Here is a 19,281-nt window from a genome sequence, read left to right as displayed (position 1 = left end):
AGGAGGCAGTACTAAAACAAGTTACAAAAATCTGAGATGATACAGTAACTCTCTGAGTCTGCCTCATGCATTTCCCATGGGTTCAGAGTAGAACCTAGAAACATCTAGAAATGTTTGGGCGGGCACTTATTTGAAGTTTTAAAATTTTTGTTAATGTTTTGTTCTATGTTTAAAAATTGTTAACACTGAGGAGACTTGTTTTGAATGTCAATTCAGTTCAAAGGCTTCTCTTATTAAGGGTGCTTTGTGAAAGGGCTAGATGCTGGTAAATTCAAGGACAAATATAATACAGAATCCACCCTCCTGTGCTAGACTTGGAGTCAAGAAAACCTGAGTTCAAATCTTGCCTCAGATACATACTTACAGCATTTCCCCTGAGTAAATCACTTAATCTCTGCTGTTTTCAGTTTCCTCAATGGTAAATGCTGGTAATAATCTACCTCTCAGGGCTCTTGTGAGGACAGAATGAGATAATATTTGCAAAGTTCTGTACAAACCTTAAAGCATTATAGATTCTAGATATTATTGTTGAAGAGTTTAGGGGTGCTGACATGGTCTAGGTTTGCTGGAACCCTAAGAATGCCAAGGTAAAGCTGCCTGGAATGAATTTAACATACTCAAGCCCTCTTTCAGTCGTGTCAAAAGTTTTATTGTAATGCTAATAGTAGTGAGTGAAGTTCCTTTGGGGAATTTGTAACTTAATGGGAGTGAATCTAAAGCTTATCTAGAAAAGGGACAGGAAAAGGAATATTATGGAAGCTAATTAGGTAATGCAAGGGATCCAGGTGTCTGGGAGCAGGTGACAGTGATCTGTGGATGGAAAAATTCAGGGAGTTTGTAGAGATAACTTTGTTGATATCAGACATTGAAGGAGAAAAGACAATTTTTTTGTTTGGTTGCCACAGGCATGGACCTTGGGCAGGCACCTGGGAAATAGTCCTTGAGCTAGCACCCTGCACTGATAGGTTTTATATAAGCAATTGTGGGGTCAACTCTGTGCCTCTAACGAGGAAATAATTTTCTCATGGGATTTGGGGGACTGGGTTACTTAGACATGGTCTTAGGGCTGTTGGGAGTCCAGGTCCCACCACCCCATCTATATCATTACTGTTACTGTTAACAAACCTGATGCCAGGATTCCTCAGTGGGTTTGGGGAAAGAGTGCCTCATAGATCCAACCAAGAGAATAGGGTGTTATCAAGAATATAATTGTTGCTGACGTTGGGACATAGAGACATCTTTGCTCAAGACTTTCCTTTACTATATTCTTTTGCCTTAAGAGTCCTAGCAGAGTGAACTAAAGGGCAACTAGGTGATGCCATGGATAGAGGGCCTGAAGTCAGGAAATCTCATCTTCCTGAGCTCAAATCTGGGCAAGTCACTTAATCCTGTTTGCCTCAGTTACTCATCTGTAAAATGAACTGGGGAAGGAAATGGCAAATCACTTCAATATCTTTGCCAAGAAAACTCCCAAAGTGGTCATGAAGAGTCAGACAAAACTGAAAAACAACTAAACTACAACAACATATCACAAGATAGATGCATTGAGTTACAAAACGCAGTGGGGGCCTCAGGGGTAAGGAAAGATCATTGTAGAGGGCAACAGGAACAGGGAAGGCTTTTTATAGTGGTCTGGGGCAAAGCTTTTCAGAAAGAATAAAATCAGAGCTCAAAAATTACTTATTAAATTAATTAATCAACTGATGGGACAAATATGCCTCTTCAGTTTTCTCCACAGAATCAAACTCACTCATGTTAGAGATGAGGAAACTAAAGCCCAAATAAGTAAAGGCCTAATAATGAGAAAGGTTCAATTAATTGACTCTTTTTTGGTTTGAGAGTTTGAGTTTCAACAGAACTAGAATCATAAGTTGTCAATGTTTGCAACCATGAAGGCATTCTCAGGTCCTCATTCTCACTCACCCTGTATTACTAATAATAGAATTATAGTTATAGATCTGCAAGGGATATCAGAGGACATCTAAGTCCAATTTCTTCATTTTACAAATAAGGTAACTGAGACCCAGGAATAGTAAGTGATTTGTTCCAGGGTCACAAAGATAGTCCTGATCAGAGCTGGAATTTTAACCAAATCCCCTGATGCCAGATCAAGCATTATTTCCACAATACCATGTTAATCAGTTGCTAATCCTTGTTGGTTCTATCTGAACAACATTCATCCCTTTCTTTTCTATTAACACAGCCACCCTGTTGGGACAGGGCAGGCCCTCATCACTGCTCTGGAAAACTTCAATAGCCTCCTAACAGGTATCCCCTACCTCAAGTGTCTCCCCTCCCTAATCCATCTTGTACATTGCTGCTGAATGATTCTCCTATGATCATTTCCCTCTCCTGCTTAATGCATTGTAGTGGTTCTCTTTTATTTTTCAGATCAAATACAAACTATTCTAATTTGCTATTTAAAGCCCTTTACAGCACAACTCAATTTTCCAGCCTTATACATTATTTCCTTCACTGTATTTTATGATCCAACCCACCTGACCTTCTAGATGCTGTTGAGATATAATAATCCATCTCCCATTTCTCTCCCTTTACATCAATTCTCCCTCGTGCTTGAAATACACACTCACCTCTGTCTCTTGGAAGCCCTGGTTTCCTTCAAAGCCCGGTTCAACAACCACCTACATGAGGTCTTGGCTGATTCTCTCACCTGTTCATACCAGCTAGTGTGTAGTTTTCTATACTTAAATATTTATCTTGACTGATAGAATATAAACCCCTTGAGGGTTGAGACTCTTTAATTTTTCTCTTTGCATTCCCACCATCTATATCTACATCTATATATATATATATAATATATATATATTCCCACCGTATATACATATGGTAGGCATCTGATAAATGATTGCTTATTTCTTAATTGACAGTATACACTGACGTAATAAGAGAAGCATGTAGGAACATGGGGATCCCACACTACAGCAGGCAGATGGAAAGGATAGGTAGTTTGACCAGTGGGTTGACTTCCCTTATGTATGGTGTCTGCCTCACTGAACTCCAGACAATTCATGATTGTCTTTAGAGTCAGATGGAAGGAATTATGTGATCAAATGACCAGTGTTAGAGTGGGTAGGAATTCAAGGGGGAGAAAAAGAAAGGAGGACAATGCAGGTCTAGACAACATGACAAACAAAGACAGGAAGGGGAAAAAAGCAACAGGGCATGTGTCCAAAGTAGTGAGTAGCTAGGTGGTGCAGTGGATAGAGTGCTGGGCGCTACACAAATATTAGTTGTTATTATGATTGGTGTACAAAGCAGAGGGTAGGAATATGAGAAAAGCTTGAGATGTAAGGGGGTAGCATATTGAAGAGGGCTTTGAATGCCAGAAAAGGAAATTTGAATTTTATTTGGGAAGACACCATTTATTATCATTTTAAAATGTATTTATTTCCTTTATATTTATTTTTTGTTTATATTTTATATATTTGTGTTTATATTTAGTTTATTTATCATTTTCAAATTTATTTTTAAAAGAACACCAAAAATAAGGTCTAGGAAAGGTGATCTGAACATGAGATTGCTATAGAATGATGAGTTATTTTTTTAAATAGGCAACATGTATTATTGAAAAATCGACTGGAATAGGAATCAAGAGGTTTGTGTTCTAGTCCCAGATCTGCCATTAATTAACTGCCATTAATAAACTTGGGCAAATCAGTTTGCCCAAATGGATTTTGCTTTGTGGGTCTCTGTTTCCTTATGTACAAAGTGAGTGGGTTGGACTAAACTCCAGGAGCTCTTACAGTTCTATAATTCCATGGCTCTAAAGGAAGAAAAGTTATAGTTATCTAGACACTGATCTTTAGGTTACCAGAGTGATCTCTTTATGACACTTCAGTTTAAGATGTTAGATTATCCTTGTGGCTATTGTCACAGTTGACTTGTCTCCAGCACGCTGCTACAGTTGACATTGGAAGTTTTAACAACACAAGTGCTTACATCCTGTCACGTAATTTAAATGCTGTGACTTTCCTGCAGATTTCTCTTGTGGACTATAAATCATTTCGTTTCTGAAAACTCAGCTAAAGGGCACTGAATTCTATAGGTATCAGTAATTCATCAAAGGCTTTCTACATACTATTGACGTCTATTTCGTATATCGTGTGCCTAGTTTAAAATTCTTCCTAATGGATCTTTTTTTTCTTCCTTAGGTTAACTCAAGCAAAAGCATCATTGAAAATCTGGTTCCTGGTGCCCAATACCAGGTTGTGATTTACCTAAAAAAAGGCCCTTTGATTGGACCACCTTCGGATCCCGTTACATTTGCCATTGGTAAAGCTCAGGGTCCACCTTTAAAATCCCTACAAAATCCTCTGTGGAGGGGCTCTGATTTACACGAATGTAATACTGCCATAGAAAAGACATGCTAGTTCACTGAAGTTTGCCAGTATATAGATGACATTATTCAGATTAATTATTAACCTCAATTATGACTATAAGGAAATAAAGAAGTTGAAATATTTAGTTCTGTTTTTGGAAAATATGAGCTATCAAGCAGATAGGACTTTGAAGCAAAATTCTGAGGATATTAATACACCTGGATTTTTGTCTTTTCCTTTTTTTTTCCCCTCTCTCTTTTTTGACCCTTAGTTCCCACTGGAATCAAGGATTTAATGCTCTACCCCTTGGGTCCGACCGCTGTTGTTCTGAGCTGGACCAGGCCTTACTTAGGGGCGTTCAGGAAGTATGTGGTAGAAATGTTTTATTTCAATCCTGCAACAATGATATCAGAGTGGACAACCTACTATGAAATAGCCGCAACTGTCTCCTTAACTGCTTCTGTGGTAATAGCCCCTTTAAAAACTATCACATTGTCTCATATTTTGATTCATGATTTATTCATTCATCCAATAAACATTGAGTGTACACTTACCCTGCAGTGTACTCTGCTTGCATGGACATGTGTATGTATGTGTGTGTCTACATATGCATGCTAATAAGACTTTTAATTGGCACAGTGGATAGAGACCTGGACTTAAAGTTAAAAAACCTCAGTTCAAATCCAACCTCAGACACCTATTAGCTATGTGACCTTGGGCAAGTCACTTGATGTCAATCTGCCTCAGTCTCCTCATGAGTAAAATGGGGATGATAATAGCACCTACCTCCAAGAGTTGTCACAAGAATCAAATGAGATAATATTATAAAGTACTTGGCACATCTTACAGTACTATATAAATTCTAACCATTATATATATGTGTGTGTGTGTGTGTGTGTGTGTGTCTGAGGCTTATATCTATATATGTGTGTGTGTGTGTGTGTGTAGATATATGTATATATGTGTGAGGGGATCTCGTTTTACACAGCTAGTGTGTTCTTTAAAAATCTGTAAATTAAAGTATCAGTTCACTGAAGTAGTTTGTTACTGCAATTTTTTTTGCTAATAAAAGTATTTTTTTGTGATGTTAACATGCACCCCTAAATTATCTTAGGTATCAACACACATTTTCATACACTGGGTTGTTTAAAGTAAGGTGTACAGTTCTTACTATTCTCTTTTGGAGGAAGACACAAGAGATTTATTTGAGTCATTCAGGGAACAATTGACATTTTTTATCACTAGTGTCTGCTAGAATTGGACTCTAAAAAGGTAGGCTGGGCAAAATTCTCAAGGCATCAAGTCTAGGATCGCATACCACTGTCATTTCTTCCCTGATATTGGAAAGGGCAAAAAAATTCAAAAGAATTTCAAACGATTAGTAAAATGTATGATTGCAGGATGTTTACACTCCTCTTCTGAGTTTCTGTCTTCAATTCAACAATGTAACTGTGACTGTCCAGCTGTTCTAAGTGCCTGACACTCAAACGCAACCTGGGCGAGAACCTGATGGTTAACGTGGTACGTGGAATTTGTGAATGAAGCAGCAATGCCATTTGACTTTAAAATGATTTAAAAGCAATTAAAGGGCTGGAGTGGAAAATCCTTTGCAAACCTTCAATGAGTCTATAATGTGAATTGTTACCATCATCATCATGGAACCAGTTCTTGTGCTACTGGCTCGTTCACAAACATAAAAGTTTTCCTTTGGAAAAGCTCTATGGAAATCACTGGTCTTCAAAAGAATGCAGCAGGAAGGATCATGAAAAGATGCTCAAATGCCCACTTTGGAATATCTCTTCTTCTAAACACAGATCTACATAAGTATTTCTTTGCTGCCTCATCCTGGTATGAAGATGAACCAGGAATCCCAAAGGCTATGTCAATGATATCTAAGCTCTGGCAGGCCCTACTGAATTATGTTTGTTCTTCAAAGGCTAGCCTAGCTTCTTACTATGGAAAGGTTCATAAGCAGTAGATTGGCCAGACATAAATCAATAACTCCGTTGGTCATGGGAAAATTGAAAGGAAATTAGTATAGACTCAACTAAGAAACTGAATCCAGGACCTCCATAGGAAGCAACTAGAAGGCTCAAAGTATAGAGTGCTGGGCCTGGAGTCAGGAAGACCTGAATTCAAATCCAGATTGAGACACTGACTATCTGCGTGATCCAGGGCGAGTCACTTAACCCTGTTTGCCTCAGTTTCCTCATCTATAAAGTGAGCTGGAAAAGGAAACAGCAAATCATTCTAGCATCTTTACCATGAAAACCCATGAACACTCTGCATGCCATGATCTAAGGGTTTACAAAGAGTGGGATGTGACCGAAGAACAAGAAGAAGGAAACCAAAGAAAAATATCATGAAAATGTATCATATGAATAAATAGAATGATGAGTAGAAGACAGTTAATGAACTGCAGGGAGGCAAAAAGAAGGTTTAAACATAGAAAACACAAGTGAAAGCCCAGAAAACAAAGAAGGACAAATGAGAGTAGAAAACAGAGGCTTAACGAAAGAAAGAGGACAAACAAAGGAAATCAGGAAGAAATTTGGAATAGGGAAAGCCAGAAATTTGGGAGTAGCAAATGGGGCAGAGAAGGAACAAGACAGAGGAATAAGGAAATGAAATGGAAGGAAACAACTTTTTCCAGAGAATGTTCAGTAGGCATGGAACATGAGCATATTGTAACTCATTATTTATGCTGTTAACTATTCTATGAGTTTTCTTCATGGCATTTCTTAATATGAACCTAAAAAGGTGAATCCTGAAGGCAAAAATAACTATTTTTAATCATCAAAAAAGCCCTCCACAAACACCTGCATTCTCCAAGTATTTGTTGTTTTTTCCCTCTCTCTCAGTAGTTTCTTGTCTTTGTCTCCTGTTTCAGAGAATAGCCAATCTATTACCAGCATGGTACTACAACTTTCGGGTTACCATGGTGACATGGGGAGAGCCAGAATTGAGCTGTTGTGACAGTTCTACTATAAGCTTCATAACAGGTGCGTTTTGTGTGGGAAGTGGTTTCACAAGCATTAATTTGAGATGCTTGGCAAAACCTCTCCCTCAAGTCTCAGTGGCAGTGCATTATTTCCTGACTGTTCATTATTTAGATGGTTGCCTTTAAAAATCAAAATGGAAATGTCTTTTTGATTCACTGCACTTGGCTCTTATTCCCAATGTTAAGGATTGATTCCTTGAGATAGGGAAGTGGAAGGGATTTAAAAAAAATAGAATCCCCCATTTTATTTTACACTTCATGCCCGATTGGCTTTACTTATTTGATGAGTGAACTTTTCATATTGTATATACCTATAAACAACTTAATGTTCAACTAGTGATGCCAAATTCATTACTCTTAATTATGTTAAAATTCTCAGTCCTAGTTCACCGGACAGAGCCTTATGTTATATAGTTATATCAACTGTAGTGGTAAGTGTGTTTTTATATAGATAGGTAGAGGATAGATGGATAGACATGTAAATATATGTGTATATACAGACTACTTTTTAGCCCTTTCAAAGAGAGTGCTTTGGAAGAGATCCAGAACTGATCAAAAGTGTGTGTATATACACACACATACATATATGCATAATACATATATGCATACATACATACATACATGTGTATATATACATACATATATATATATGTATATACTATCCACACAAGGGAAATGGAATGAGTTAATGTCTACTATCCAGATTAGGATATGCATGCAGTTAGATAAGACAACCTGTAGACTTCAATCATTTGTGTCTCAATCTTGGACAGACAGTACAAACGTGTAATGAATTAAGCCTAGAATTCAATAGGAGGAGGAAGAAAGTGGGTTCATTTTCCTTTGGGAAATTATAAGACTCTTTTATTGAGCTCAAACTTCTCTCAAAATCATTAAGAATGAATATCACTTAGAACATGGCAGGTGTTAGCAGGCTGAAATGCACAATAAATAAGAACTATAAAGAAGGGCTGGAATTAGGGTTATCATTTAAGTTAAATATAGATGAAAAAGAACTTGGTCTGGACACATGGTAAAACCAAGAGGTAATCAGTAGACAGTTTTTATCTGATGTCAGAAGAAATAAAGGAAATCTCTCCTTTCTTCTTTCTTCTTCCCTCCCCTGCCCCCAAAGTGGAGGGGAATCCCTGTAATGAAATTATGGTAGAACATGTAGAGGAAGGGCAAACAAGGTTGGGCTATAATCTGTGTCTTTGGAGGGATCTCCACATAAGTGATATCACAAATCTACTGGAGTGTTTGAACATCCCTTCAAAGAGAACTTATTTTTAAGGCTTAATAGCATTGTATTAAGATTGGGAGTGGGAGCAGAGAGAAGAGAGTGAGGGTGTGATGCCTAAATAAATGCATATAAAGAGATATACAAAATAAATTTCTCTTATAACAATAATTTTAATCAGATGAAATTAATTATTTTTGAGGGATTTGGAGAAGGGAATTTATCATATATAAAATTCTACTGTGACCAACTTAACAGGATATTATTCCACACTCTAGTCACATTTTAATTTTTCTGGAAAGTTGTTAAATATCAAATCCAAAAATTTGATCATTGTAGACTTAGCAATGAAAAAACATTGAAGCTAGAAAAAAATCTGAAATTATGTAGTCTAATCCTCTCCTTAAAAAAATAAAGTTTTATTTATGTCCTTTAGTTTTTCATGTCATTTCTAGATATACCACACACCTCTCCACACATCAAGTGATCCTTCCCTCCACCTATAGTCAATAACTTATACTCAAATTGTGAAGTAAAATGAACTAAAACTGAACACAACTGATAGAATATGTAATTTAGTTTTCCACCTCTCCAACAAAAGAAGGAAAGTACATTTTCTCATCTCTACTCTCGGGCTAATGTTGTTCGTTACAGTTTCTGCGTTCATTTCTGTTTCACATTCATTCTGTTTGCATTAAGGCAGTCATTGTGTATTGTGTTTTCCTGGCTTTGCTTTACTCTGTACCAGTTCATATAAATATTCATGCATTTCTCTAAATTCTTCATATCCTTTTTATATTCTTTTTGTTTGTTTTCATTTCTTATATATGGAACTTACTCAAATTTATATGAATAAGAACCATTCCCAATTGACAGATGGCCAAACGATATGAACAGGCAGCTCTCAAAGAAAGACGTCCAAGTTATCAATAGCCAGATTAAAGCAATATTTCAAATAAAATGAAAACAAAAACACCCTGCACTCATTAGATTTGTAAACATGACAAAAATCATATGTTTATCATTTTTATAATGCAATAATTTTCTATTCCCTTCTTATCCCACAATTTATTTGATCATTCCTCAGTCAATGAGCATCTTATGAGATAGTGTGGTGCATAGATCTTGAATTCAAATACTAACTCTGTCACTCCTATGTGACTTTGGGCAAGTTATTTTTTTACCTTTCTGGGCTTCAGTTTCCTTATCTGTAAAATGAGAGAATTGGATTAACTCAGGGGCTTTTAACCTTTTTGTGTCATGGATACCTTTGGCAAACTAGTGATGCCTTCTCAGGATGGTTATTTTTGCCTACTTGTATAATTAAAGGAAATGGCAAGTTAGCGAAAATTTAGTGAAAATAAATATGTAATAAATAATTGCTGCTTCCTGTCTTTGATATACTTATGATAGATACCAAAGGCCAAGGAAATCTCTGTAATTCCCTCATTTTACAGATGAAGAAACTAAATTCTGGATGAATAGAAATGGCATGCCCAAAGTCACCCAGTAAATGGGGAACAGAGCTTAGGTTATGTATGTCTCCTGCCTCTCACATCCACAGCACCACTCTACCTCCCTAGTTGCTAGAATGATATGAAATATCAGTAATACTTAGAGATATGCATATTACATAAGAATTTTCTGAAAATGTCCTTTCTTGCAATGCTTTTTTTAGACTGGTTATGCTTCTGATAATTTTTTTTTCCTGTTCCATAATTTTTAATACTTGCAAAAAATGTGGAAGGATAGGATTTCCCCACTTGTAAACAATTTGGATACGTACATATTGGTTTCATCCAGGGAACTATGATATGATGGATAGTATGATATTATGCCAAAATAAAGATCTTAAGTTATGTATAATCTCTCAGAATGTCAGGTCTGATTTTTTTTTTGTTATGTGTGGCCATAGTGGAGGAGGACAAGAAAAGTGCCCTGTGTTTCAATGATAGGGAGAAATATTTCTTCCTCTTGGAGGAAGTGAGGAGGATTATTAAAACCTTCGCACTGAAGTCATCCACAATTATATAATTTTATCTGAAAGCAGCTATTCACAGTAACTGGTCAATGGACCCCAAATGACAATTAACAAACCAATGGTGACATCTTGTGGCTTTTCAGAAACATCGTAGACTTTTTGAAAGGGATAAAATGGTGTAATAAGCTGAAGCCTTCATCTAAAATGAATTAGATATCTAAATTTGATGCTATTTCTGCTTTTATTACTGTAAGCAAAAATCTTTTTCTCCTCACTAGAATTAGATGAGGGAGAGAAGACTGTTGTAGGAAATGTATGTGATCATATTTGTTTGAGTGCATGCATGCTCCCATTGTGAATGTAATTAACTCAAGTTTATTTTGCTTTATTTAACTCTTCCTGTGACTTCTTCAACTCTCAAATTCAATAAGCATTTATTAAGTTCCTAATGTATGCACTGCTCATTGTTTCCCAGCAAATATATAATTCATTTTAAATGTTTTAGCTAAGTGCATTGAAAATGCCACTCGCTCTATCTCACACATATCTGTGCTGTTACTTAGTTTTGGGAATTACAAATCCCTTTCATTAATAATTCTTGATTCTATATTAGGCCAAGGAAAGTGGGAGGCATATTAGAAGATGAATTCTGTATCATTCACAGATATTATGCTATCAAGTTTAGATTATTTAACCAGGCTTAAACCTCTTCATTTGTATAAGACTCTTCATTTGCAGTGACTGATTACTCAGTACTCTACCCCTGAGTGAGGGGCAGAGTTAATGAGAGCTTGGGAGAAGAGATACCATGGTTTTCCTGGCTTCCAGCCTCCAGCAAAAATCCTAGTTACAGACTCTCTTCATTGAAATTATACTATTTCTGAGGAAAGAGCACCTAATTTGTACATACAAATCATCTGCACCCTAAAATCATCTGTTCCCCAAAATTTGGGGGCCTTGGCATCTTCTCTCCATATGATGATTACATTTTTTTACCTGCAGTTAAAAATCAACTATAGGATAAATTCAGAGTTCAGCTATGTTTACATGGCAAACATTTGGTAAATTTTCCTCAAAAATTACAATGGAAATGAGTCAGGACAAGGGTTGGAATCCTGTCTTCTCCATACCATTTATATGACCTTGGGCAAATCATCTAATCCTTCTAAGTCACTTAGTCACAATTTCCTCATTTGTGAGATAAAGGAATTGGACTACGTGACCTTCAACATGACCCTACCAGCCCTAAATGGAAGATCCTATGATCTTATGATAACACATCCCCTAACGCAAAACAACAGACAACCTGAATCTCAAATGTTCAACAATCACCAGTAAACAATTATCTTTCTAGTGGTTAATGCTAGATTCAAATTAACCTAATGACATAATGAAAAATGTTATTTTTAAAACTTTGCCTCATTTTGGAAATAATCTTTGCCTACTGTTCCTATTTCTAGTTATTTAAAGTTAGTATCTGAGATCCCAAGGAAAACTCAACATATAGACTTCAGTCATGCCCAGAAACACCTTCACTGTGAAATGTAATGAGAATTCTTTGATTTCTTTCTAGACCTTCAAGTAGTTTTTACCTACGTAATAATTCCATTGATGCATATTGGTATCAATTGTTATAATAGGTATACCTGCATATACAAACTTGTGGATTCCATAGAATTGGGGGGAGGTACGTAGGAGATCTATAGCTATAGGGGGGTCTTAATATCCTGACATAAACATGAAGAGATACACCTATCTCCTTTCTTTTTTATTTTTGGAAGTGAGGAGGGGAATCTGTATAGGTACAGACTGCTGCGTATGCTGTCAGATATGGTCAATGTATCACTTGTTTCACTCATAGAGTATTAGGCCTGGAAATACATCACCTGGATAGTTGAGAAAGGAAGGATTCTCCAAGAAACCAAGTGCTTATGCAATTCTCCCCATTTACCCAATTCTCAGATAGATGTTACAGGCTCTCAAGGGACCATAGAGGGGAAAGGGCCACTGGGATTTTATATTATCTAAATTAGACAGATGTTGAAATGATTATGATGTTACTCTATCATACTGAAATGAATCTTTTTTTCTTCCAGCCCCAGTGGCTCCAGAAATCACTTCTGTTGAATATTTCAACAACTTACTGTATATAAGTTGGATGTATGGTGATGACACAACTAACCTCTCGCATTCCAGAATGCTGCATTGGATGGTTGTTGCTGAAGGAAAGAAAAAGATAAAAAAGAGTGTATGTGTTCATAGAATCCTAAAACAATAGTGATAGAAGATTTATTTGTGCAAATGCTTAAAAATAAACTCACCATACCATGTATTTCAGGTTCTGAATGGTCATCTACATCGATTGTTAATTACGATCTGATTTTTTGTTTGCATTTCATATTTTCTTTTTTGTTACATACTTAATAACTAAGAACACTTCTAGAAATAGAGGACAGAAAAAGAGGATTGATATATGAAACTGTGAATCTCTTATTACATTAAAAAGTTTTTTTCTAAGTATAGCTTAAATGTAAAATAATACCAAAATCATCTTGCTTGCCTGTGCCCCCTTTTGACCTTCCTTCTGTCTTCTGTGAATTTTTAGTATTTTTTAGTGTTCATTTCTTTCCTTTGTTTCTAATCTTTCACTAATTCTGCATATTGACCTAATGCAGGTTTCCCTTTTCCTCTTGTCCACTGTTACAGAAACACAGAAATACAGTGACATATAGACATTCTCAGTTTATCCTATCTGATCTCTGTCTTCATTAATGCTCAACTTGGCATGTATATCAGTGAATGCTGGGTTCTTACTCCCTAGTATCTTTGGAGGGGTAAGAGAAAGGAGGAATTCAGTGTTGGGACTGAATCAGAGGAATAGGTGCTTGATGTTCAAATGCCCAACAATAGTGCATAATAACCAGACTAAGCAATATATTTGGGATCATTGGATCAAAGAATTGGAGCTCCGAAGAGCCCCGGAAGCCCTCCAATCCAACCCTTTCATTTTAAAAATGAGGAAACAGATCCAGGAGGATTAAGTGATTTGCCTGATAGACTTATCAGTAGTAACTGGACATATGTGGTAAAAAGCTCCATGATAAGCCTTTCTGGTATAAGCAGGGGTGTGCTAGTATATGTTTAACATTTGGTTCTCTGGGGGGAAAATATACTCGTGGCACCACTTTTAAATTTAATAGCATTCTTAACACTTTCTCCATCATTTTCTTAAGTCTTGACAATCAACAAAATAATGAATCATGATGGCACAGTGTGTGCTGATTTCTGAAGTGTAAATGCTTGCACTAAAAAATTTAACAATTTCCTCTCTGGGCTGGTTTAAGTATCTTCCCTGATATGACTTGCACCTCATTGTGTAGCCCTGAACCTGCTCTGTGCATGGAACTCACATCGTTATCAAAAGAAGTTACACATTGCAGCAACAGATACTATTGAGGTGTTGTGCCACCAGAAGAGGGATTTTTTTTTTTTGCTTCCAATTCTATAATCCTTTTGGATAATCCCATCTCTCCATTTACTATGCCAAGGTATGTGACTATGGGTGAGTCACTTAATTTTTCTGAGTCTCATTTTCCTCATCTACATAATGGGAACAATCATGGATCATTAGTGGAGGTTTTTTTTGCCTGGCTTTCTCAGTCATCTGACCTGTCTCCATTAGACTTTTTCTTGTGAGATCAACATCAAAACTTTCATATATAGATCAAAACCTCCTCCTTTGGATGTCTCAAGGGTAAAATTACAAATGTAATCTGTTCAGTCCTTGAGCAGCTGCTGTTGAAAGTTTTCCACTTAGAAAACTGACTAGGGCAATATATAGCACAAGATAGTAGTTATGTTGAATTTTAATAAGAAACATACTGATATTTAAAATTTTAAAATAATTTACCTTCCTAATGTTTTTCTAAGTTTATAGGATTTAGAATTTCTAAAGTTATTAAAACTTAAAAGAGACTTTTGAGAAATGATGTATTTTGTGTTTTATTTGAGGTTTTACACTTGATTTTGGTTATTTTTGCAGGTAACACGCAACGTAATGACTGCTGTGCTAAACCTACCTCCAGGTGACATCTACAATCTCTCAGTAACTGCTTGCACTGAGAGAGGAAGCAACACCTCTCTGCCCCACGTTGTAAAGCTGGGTGAGCCTACTGTGTGTGTGCATCTGTCTGTGTTTGTGCACATGTACATGTGTGTGTGTATGTGTGTTACGTGGAAGAGAACTCAACTGCAGTAAAAAAGACACATTATTTACTAGCAGTGTGTAATTAGTTCCATCATGTACTAGTTGTGCGACCTTGGACAAATTACTAACCAACTCTATTTAACCAAAGCTATTTCACCATTTTATAATGGTCGCATTTATACTGCGAATGACACAGGGATGTTGTGGGTGCAAAATACTAAAGTATATAAAAGTGTTTTGAAACCATAACATGCTAATAAATGTAAACAGCTATTACCCTATACATCTAAATGAAGACCATCTACTAATAGAGATTATCAGTTAGTCAATAACCACTTATTAAGTGTATACTTCATATACTTACTAGGCACCATACTAGGCACTAGGGATGCAAAGAAAGACCTTTTTCCCGCTCAGGACCAATGACAGTCCCTGCTCTCACGAGTCTAATGGAGGAGACAGCATGCAAACAAATAACTGCATATAAACAATGTATATCCAGAATAAATTGGAAAATATCATCAGAAAAATGGCAAACAGAAAAGACTTAAAATATATCTCTTGGAATGGAAAACAGTATATAGACAGGGATAAATTGAAAAGTATCTTTGATTGTAGTCTGCTCTCAATTTTTATACAAACCACAACTGTGTGAGAAAGTATAATTTTTATATGGACCAATATTCATATTTCTATTAGAGGATGAATTCATGTAAAGATTTCAGACAGTAGAAAAGCAAGTGTTAAGTGTCTATGTTATTTCAACAGATTTTTTCAGATTCCCCAAAAAGATGTGTCAAACGAAATTTGTAATGCATTCTTCTTAGATTAGGAGCAACATTCTGGCACTTGAGTCAAGAGGACCTGAGTTCAATCTGACCACCAGATAAGAGATTCTAACTAGTGTTTTTCTAAAGAAGCTCAGACATGAAGGGCCTCCTCTGCTTTTATTATATATTTTAAAAATCTTCTTGATTCATCTCAAGGCCTGCCCTCTTCATTTTAGCAAATTGCCTCTGACTGTGTTATTAATGTCATTAATAAATCCATTCTACGTTTATTGTTTTGGAAGTATAGTATCTACAGGAAGCTGAGAAACTCTTCACAAGTCACAAGAGAAGGTCAGATTCTCATGTTCTTAAGGGGAGAAAAAGAGTCATAGACACTATTGGTAGAGTGAAACGTACAAGACTAGACCAGATCTATCAATCAGAAGAGAGGGATCTGAAGGTTTTGTTGACACGTGAATTATATCAATCTACTGGGAACCATGTACTTGGTATATATGTGCATATGTATACATGCATATACATACACATACGTATTTGCATATACATATACATTCATATATATATACATATATAAATGTATATATATTCACATATATACGTAATGATAACTGCAATTCAATATAATTAGTTTCCTTTGAATTTTCTATTTATTTTATGCATGTGACAACATTATTCTGAGAAGGAGTCACATACTTCCTCAGATTACCAAAGAGGTCCTTGACACAAATCAGCATAGAACTCTTGGTCTATAATTTTAATGATCAGAACCATAACTTTCATTGAAAAGACACACATTTTCCATTAGCTAGTTTATTGACCCTGCCAACTAAAAGCAGTGAAAAAGTCCACTTCCCCAAGTTGGGGAGGACGAGTCATTTCCTGAGAGCAAAACTCAATGTTACTGGACAGCATATCCTTAGATCAGTTGCCTCTGTGTTTCTTTACCCAGCATTCCCAAATAGCAACCGCAAATTTCTGCTGTAGACCAGTTCTTCAAATGCAAGGAAGTGGCAACTCCCTGTGCATGTTTCACATCTTAGCACACAGTCTATTATTAGAGGATGCCTGTAACTAAGCTCAACTTGAAACAGGAAGTTTTATAAACAGAGAAATATGTGACATAGAAAAGGAAAGGCAAGACTTATTGCTCCTGATTTTTTAGATGCAAACTATTTTTAAAGATAATGGAAAAGCTTTATGGAAGACTGCTCCTTGGACTGCCTTTGTTTACCTTTTCCTCTTGATGGTCCAAAGACAAAATGATACTTTTGAGAAAGGGATAGGGAAATCAAAGGTTATACTTTTCTTTGCCCACAGAACCAGCTCCTCCAAAATCACTTTTTGCAGTGAATAAGACTCAGACTTCAGTGACTCTGCTGTGGGTAGAAGAGGGAGTTGTTGACTTCTACAAAGTCTTCTGTCAACAAGTTGGCTCTAATCAGGAAATAAAGCTCCAGGTACTGTACATTTCAATCTCTTCTCTGAGTTTATTTTCATTACCTCAGGCATGTTACTTGAACACGTATTTTCAAGTGTGTATTTTCAATCAACCAGAATTCAAAATTACTTGCTGTGATTGATCTTTTAGTTTATATAATATGGATGAATAGAATATATGAAAACCTTTTTAAAGTATGAGAACTGAGAGCTAGGCGTGGAGATTGTTTTATTCTTTATTCTTAGTCCATGAGCTCTCCTTCATGTTATGGGAAAAAAGGAGAGGGAACTGGAAGAGTAAAGACATATATTTATATGAAGATTTTGTGAAATAAAAACAAACTAAAATGCTATAAATGCTCGAACTGGAAAAAGTAGGCTGAGGATTGGCTTAGTCTTTAAAAATAAGAAGGGTAGAGATCCTAGGCTATTTATCAATGCTATTTGCCTAATTTAGTAATATACCTACAAACAGGAGGTACTTCTTGAGGATTAAAGGTGGCAAATTTGAGTCAAATAAAAGGATGTGCCACTTTACATATCAATTAAGAAACCAATAAAGTGATTGAAAATGTAACTTTTTTTAAAATTGTAGACAAATTTGTAGGCAATAGTTCCATACTGGAATATTCAGAAAAAATATCAGAGAGTTCATGAACTTTGGAGCTGAAAAGACCTGGGAGATCCAATATGTTTCAGAATACATTTCTTTGAAGTTACTGTCAGAAAAATACAATGACAGAAGGATCTCCTAATGCCATTGTCAAAGAAAGAATCCATGGCTAAATAGATTGACCTGACCCAGCATGTTAATTCTCACTTTTTTTATGAAAAAGGTCTTTTTGGGGACCTTGGCTACTAGCCTAATGACAAGGTTGAACAAGGAAGGTCCTTGATTTTCCCCATCATTAGTCTTTGGGGCCATCACTTTCTGGCCAAAAGCTAGGACAAGGACTTCTATAATAGAAACCAACTTCACAGTCAAGAGAATCTTCTGCATAAAGAGGACTTCAAGTGAGCACTCTAGTAGAGGTGTCAAACAACCCCCCTTTTGCCCTACAACACCTCTGAGTACAGCCCAAACCAGATTAAAATGCTATTGGTAAATATTTAGCAATAAATAAAACATAGAAAACATTACATCTTAAAACTAAGTCAATGTGGCCCACAGGGAGTCACTGTACAGATTAGTGTCTCCAATTTCTCTTTGCTCTAGAGAAGTGAAGGGAGTATATCAAGCAGAGGCAATCTCTGAGAAATTTCAATGAGTAGTAAATTTAGGCAATTTCCCTTGAGACGCTATCAGAACTCTCCATCAATCAGACAGAATTCTTCCTTTTCACTTTCTCCTTTTTTCTACCTCTTCCTAGTCTTCCTTTTCTTCTTTTTTTTTTGTCTTCCCTTTCACACTTCTCTCTTTAGTCCTTACCCTAGTTACACCAATGTTACCTTGTAGTATTATTTAACCTCACTGGTGGGTTCTGGGTTCTAATGGTTACTACTCTTAGTGTAAATTATTCTGCAAAATCCTATTGAAATGTTTTATGTGAAAGAAAAGAAGTGGGGTGTGGATTGACATTCAAACAGAGGTTAAAGGAATAATCAGAGTCAGGATTTATGCAGTGGAATTTACAGTGGTAACCAGAACTCTGGGCACTCCAACCCTGGTAACACGTTTTAAAAGCAGGAAGCTTAGTCTTTCATTTTACCACTTGTTTTTCCATGGAGCAGGTGAATGAAAAGCAGAATGGTAGGGAGTTACTTTGTTTAGTCCCAGCACAGTCCTATGCATATACATATTCAGTGCATTTTGGAGGATGAATCCTTAGGATATAGATATAGTTTGGTGGACATTTAGGAAGTTTATTTTGTTCCTTTTCTCCTTCCTTACTACAAACATCCTCTTTTTGCAATATACTGATTAGCCAAATCATATTTCTTACCTAACATTTCCTATTCAAGTCTGCTCAACAATTAATAAGTGAGTCAACAAGCATTTATTAAGCGCCTACTATGTGCCTGGCACTGGAAACTCAAAGAAAGGCAAAAAAAACCAAACCAGTCCTTACTTTCAAGGAGTTTACAATCAGGGGTAGACAAAATGAAAATAACTGAGGAAACAAGATATAGATAGGTAGATAGATAGATAGATAGATAGATAGATAGATAGATAGATAGATAGATAGATAGATAGACAGACAGATATAGATGTACTTATACATATATACTTAATAGAAAATAACCAACAAAGGGAAGGCACTAGCATTAATGGGAAAGGTAAATT

At 36.2% G+C, this 19,281-nt stretch overlaps 1 protein-coding gene across 2 annotated transcripts in view; it reads left to right on the top strand.

Annotated features, from left to right (window-relative positions):
- The window catches only part of PTPRO (protein tyrosine phosphatase receptor type O), a 218,039-nt gene that overhangs the window by 127,546 nt on the left and 71,212 nt on the right, over positions 1 to 19,281 (top strand). For both annotated transcript variants that reach the window (XM_072653643.1, XM_072653642.1), the window contains exons 8-13: positions 4,173 to 4,293; positions 4,612 to 4,805; positions 7,231 to 7,342; positions 12,659 to 12,810; positions 14,605 to 14,725; positions 16,878 to 17,017. In XM_072653643.1, coding sequence (XP_072509744.1) covers positions 4,173 to 4,293; positions 4,612 to 4,805; positions 7,231 to 7,342; positions 12,659 to 12,810; positions 14,605 to 14,725; positions 16,878 to 17,017 — 840 coding nt within the window. The remainder of the gene's footprint in view (positions 1 to 4,172; positions 4,294 to 4,611; positions 4,806 to 7,230; positions 7,343 to 12,658; positions 12,811 to 14,604; positions 14,726 to 16,877; positions 17,018 to 19,281) is intronic.

The sequence above is a fragment of the Notamacropus eugenii genome, chromosome 3 (assembly GCF_028372415.1).
Source record: "Notamacropus eugenii isolate mMacEug1 chromosome 3, mMacEug1.pri_v2, whole genome shotgun sequence".
Lineage (NCBI taxonomy): Eukaryota > Metazoa > Chordata > Mammalia > Diprotodontia > Macropodidae > Notamacropus > Notamacropus eugenii.
Note: the sequence above shows the minus strand (reverse complement) of the source record. Positions and strands in the feature narration are given on the sequence as shown.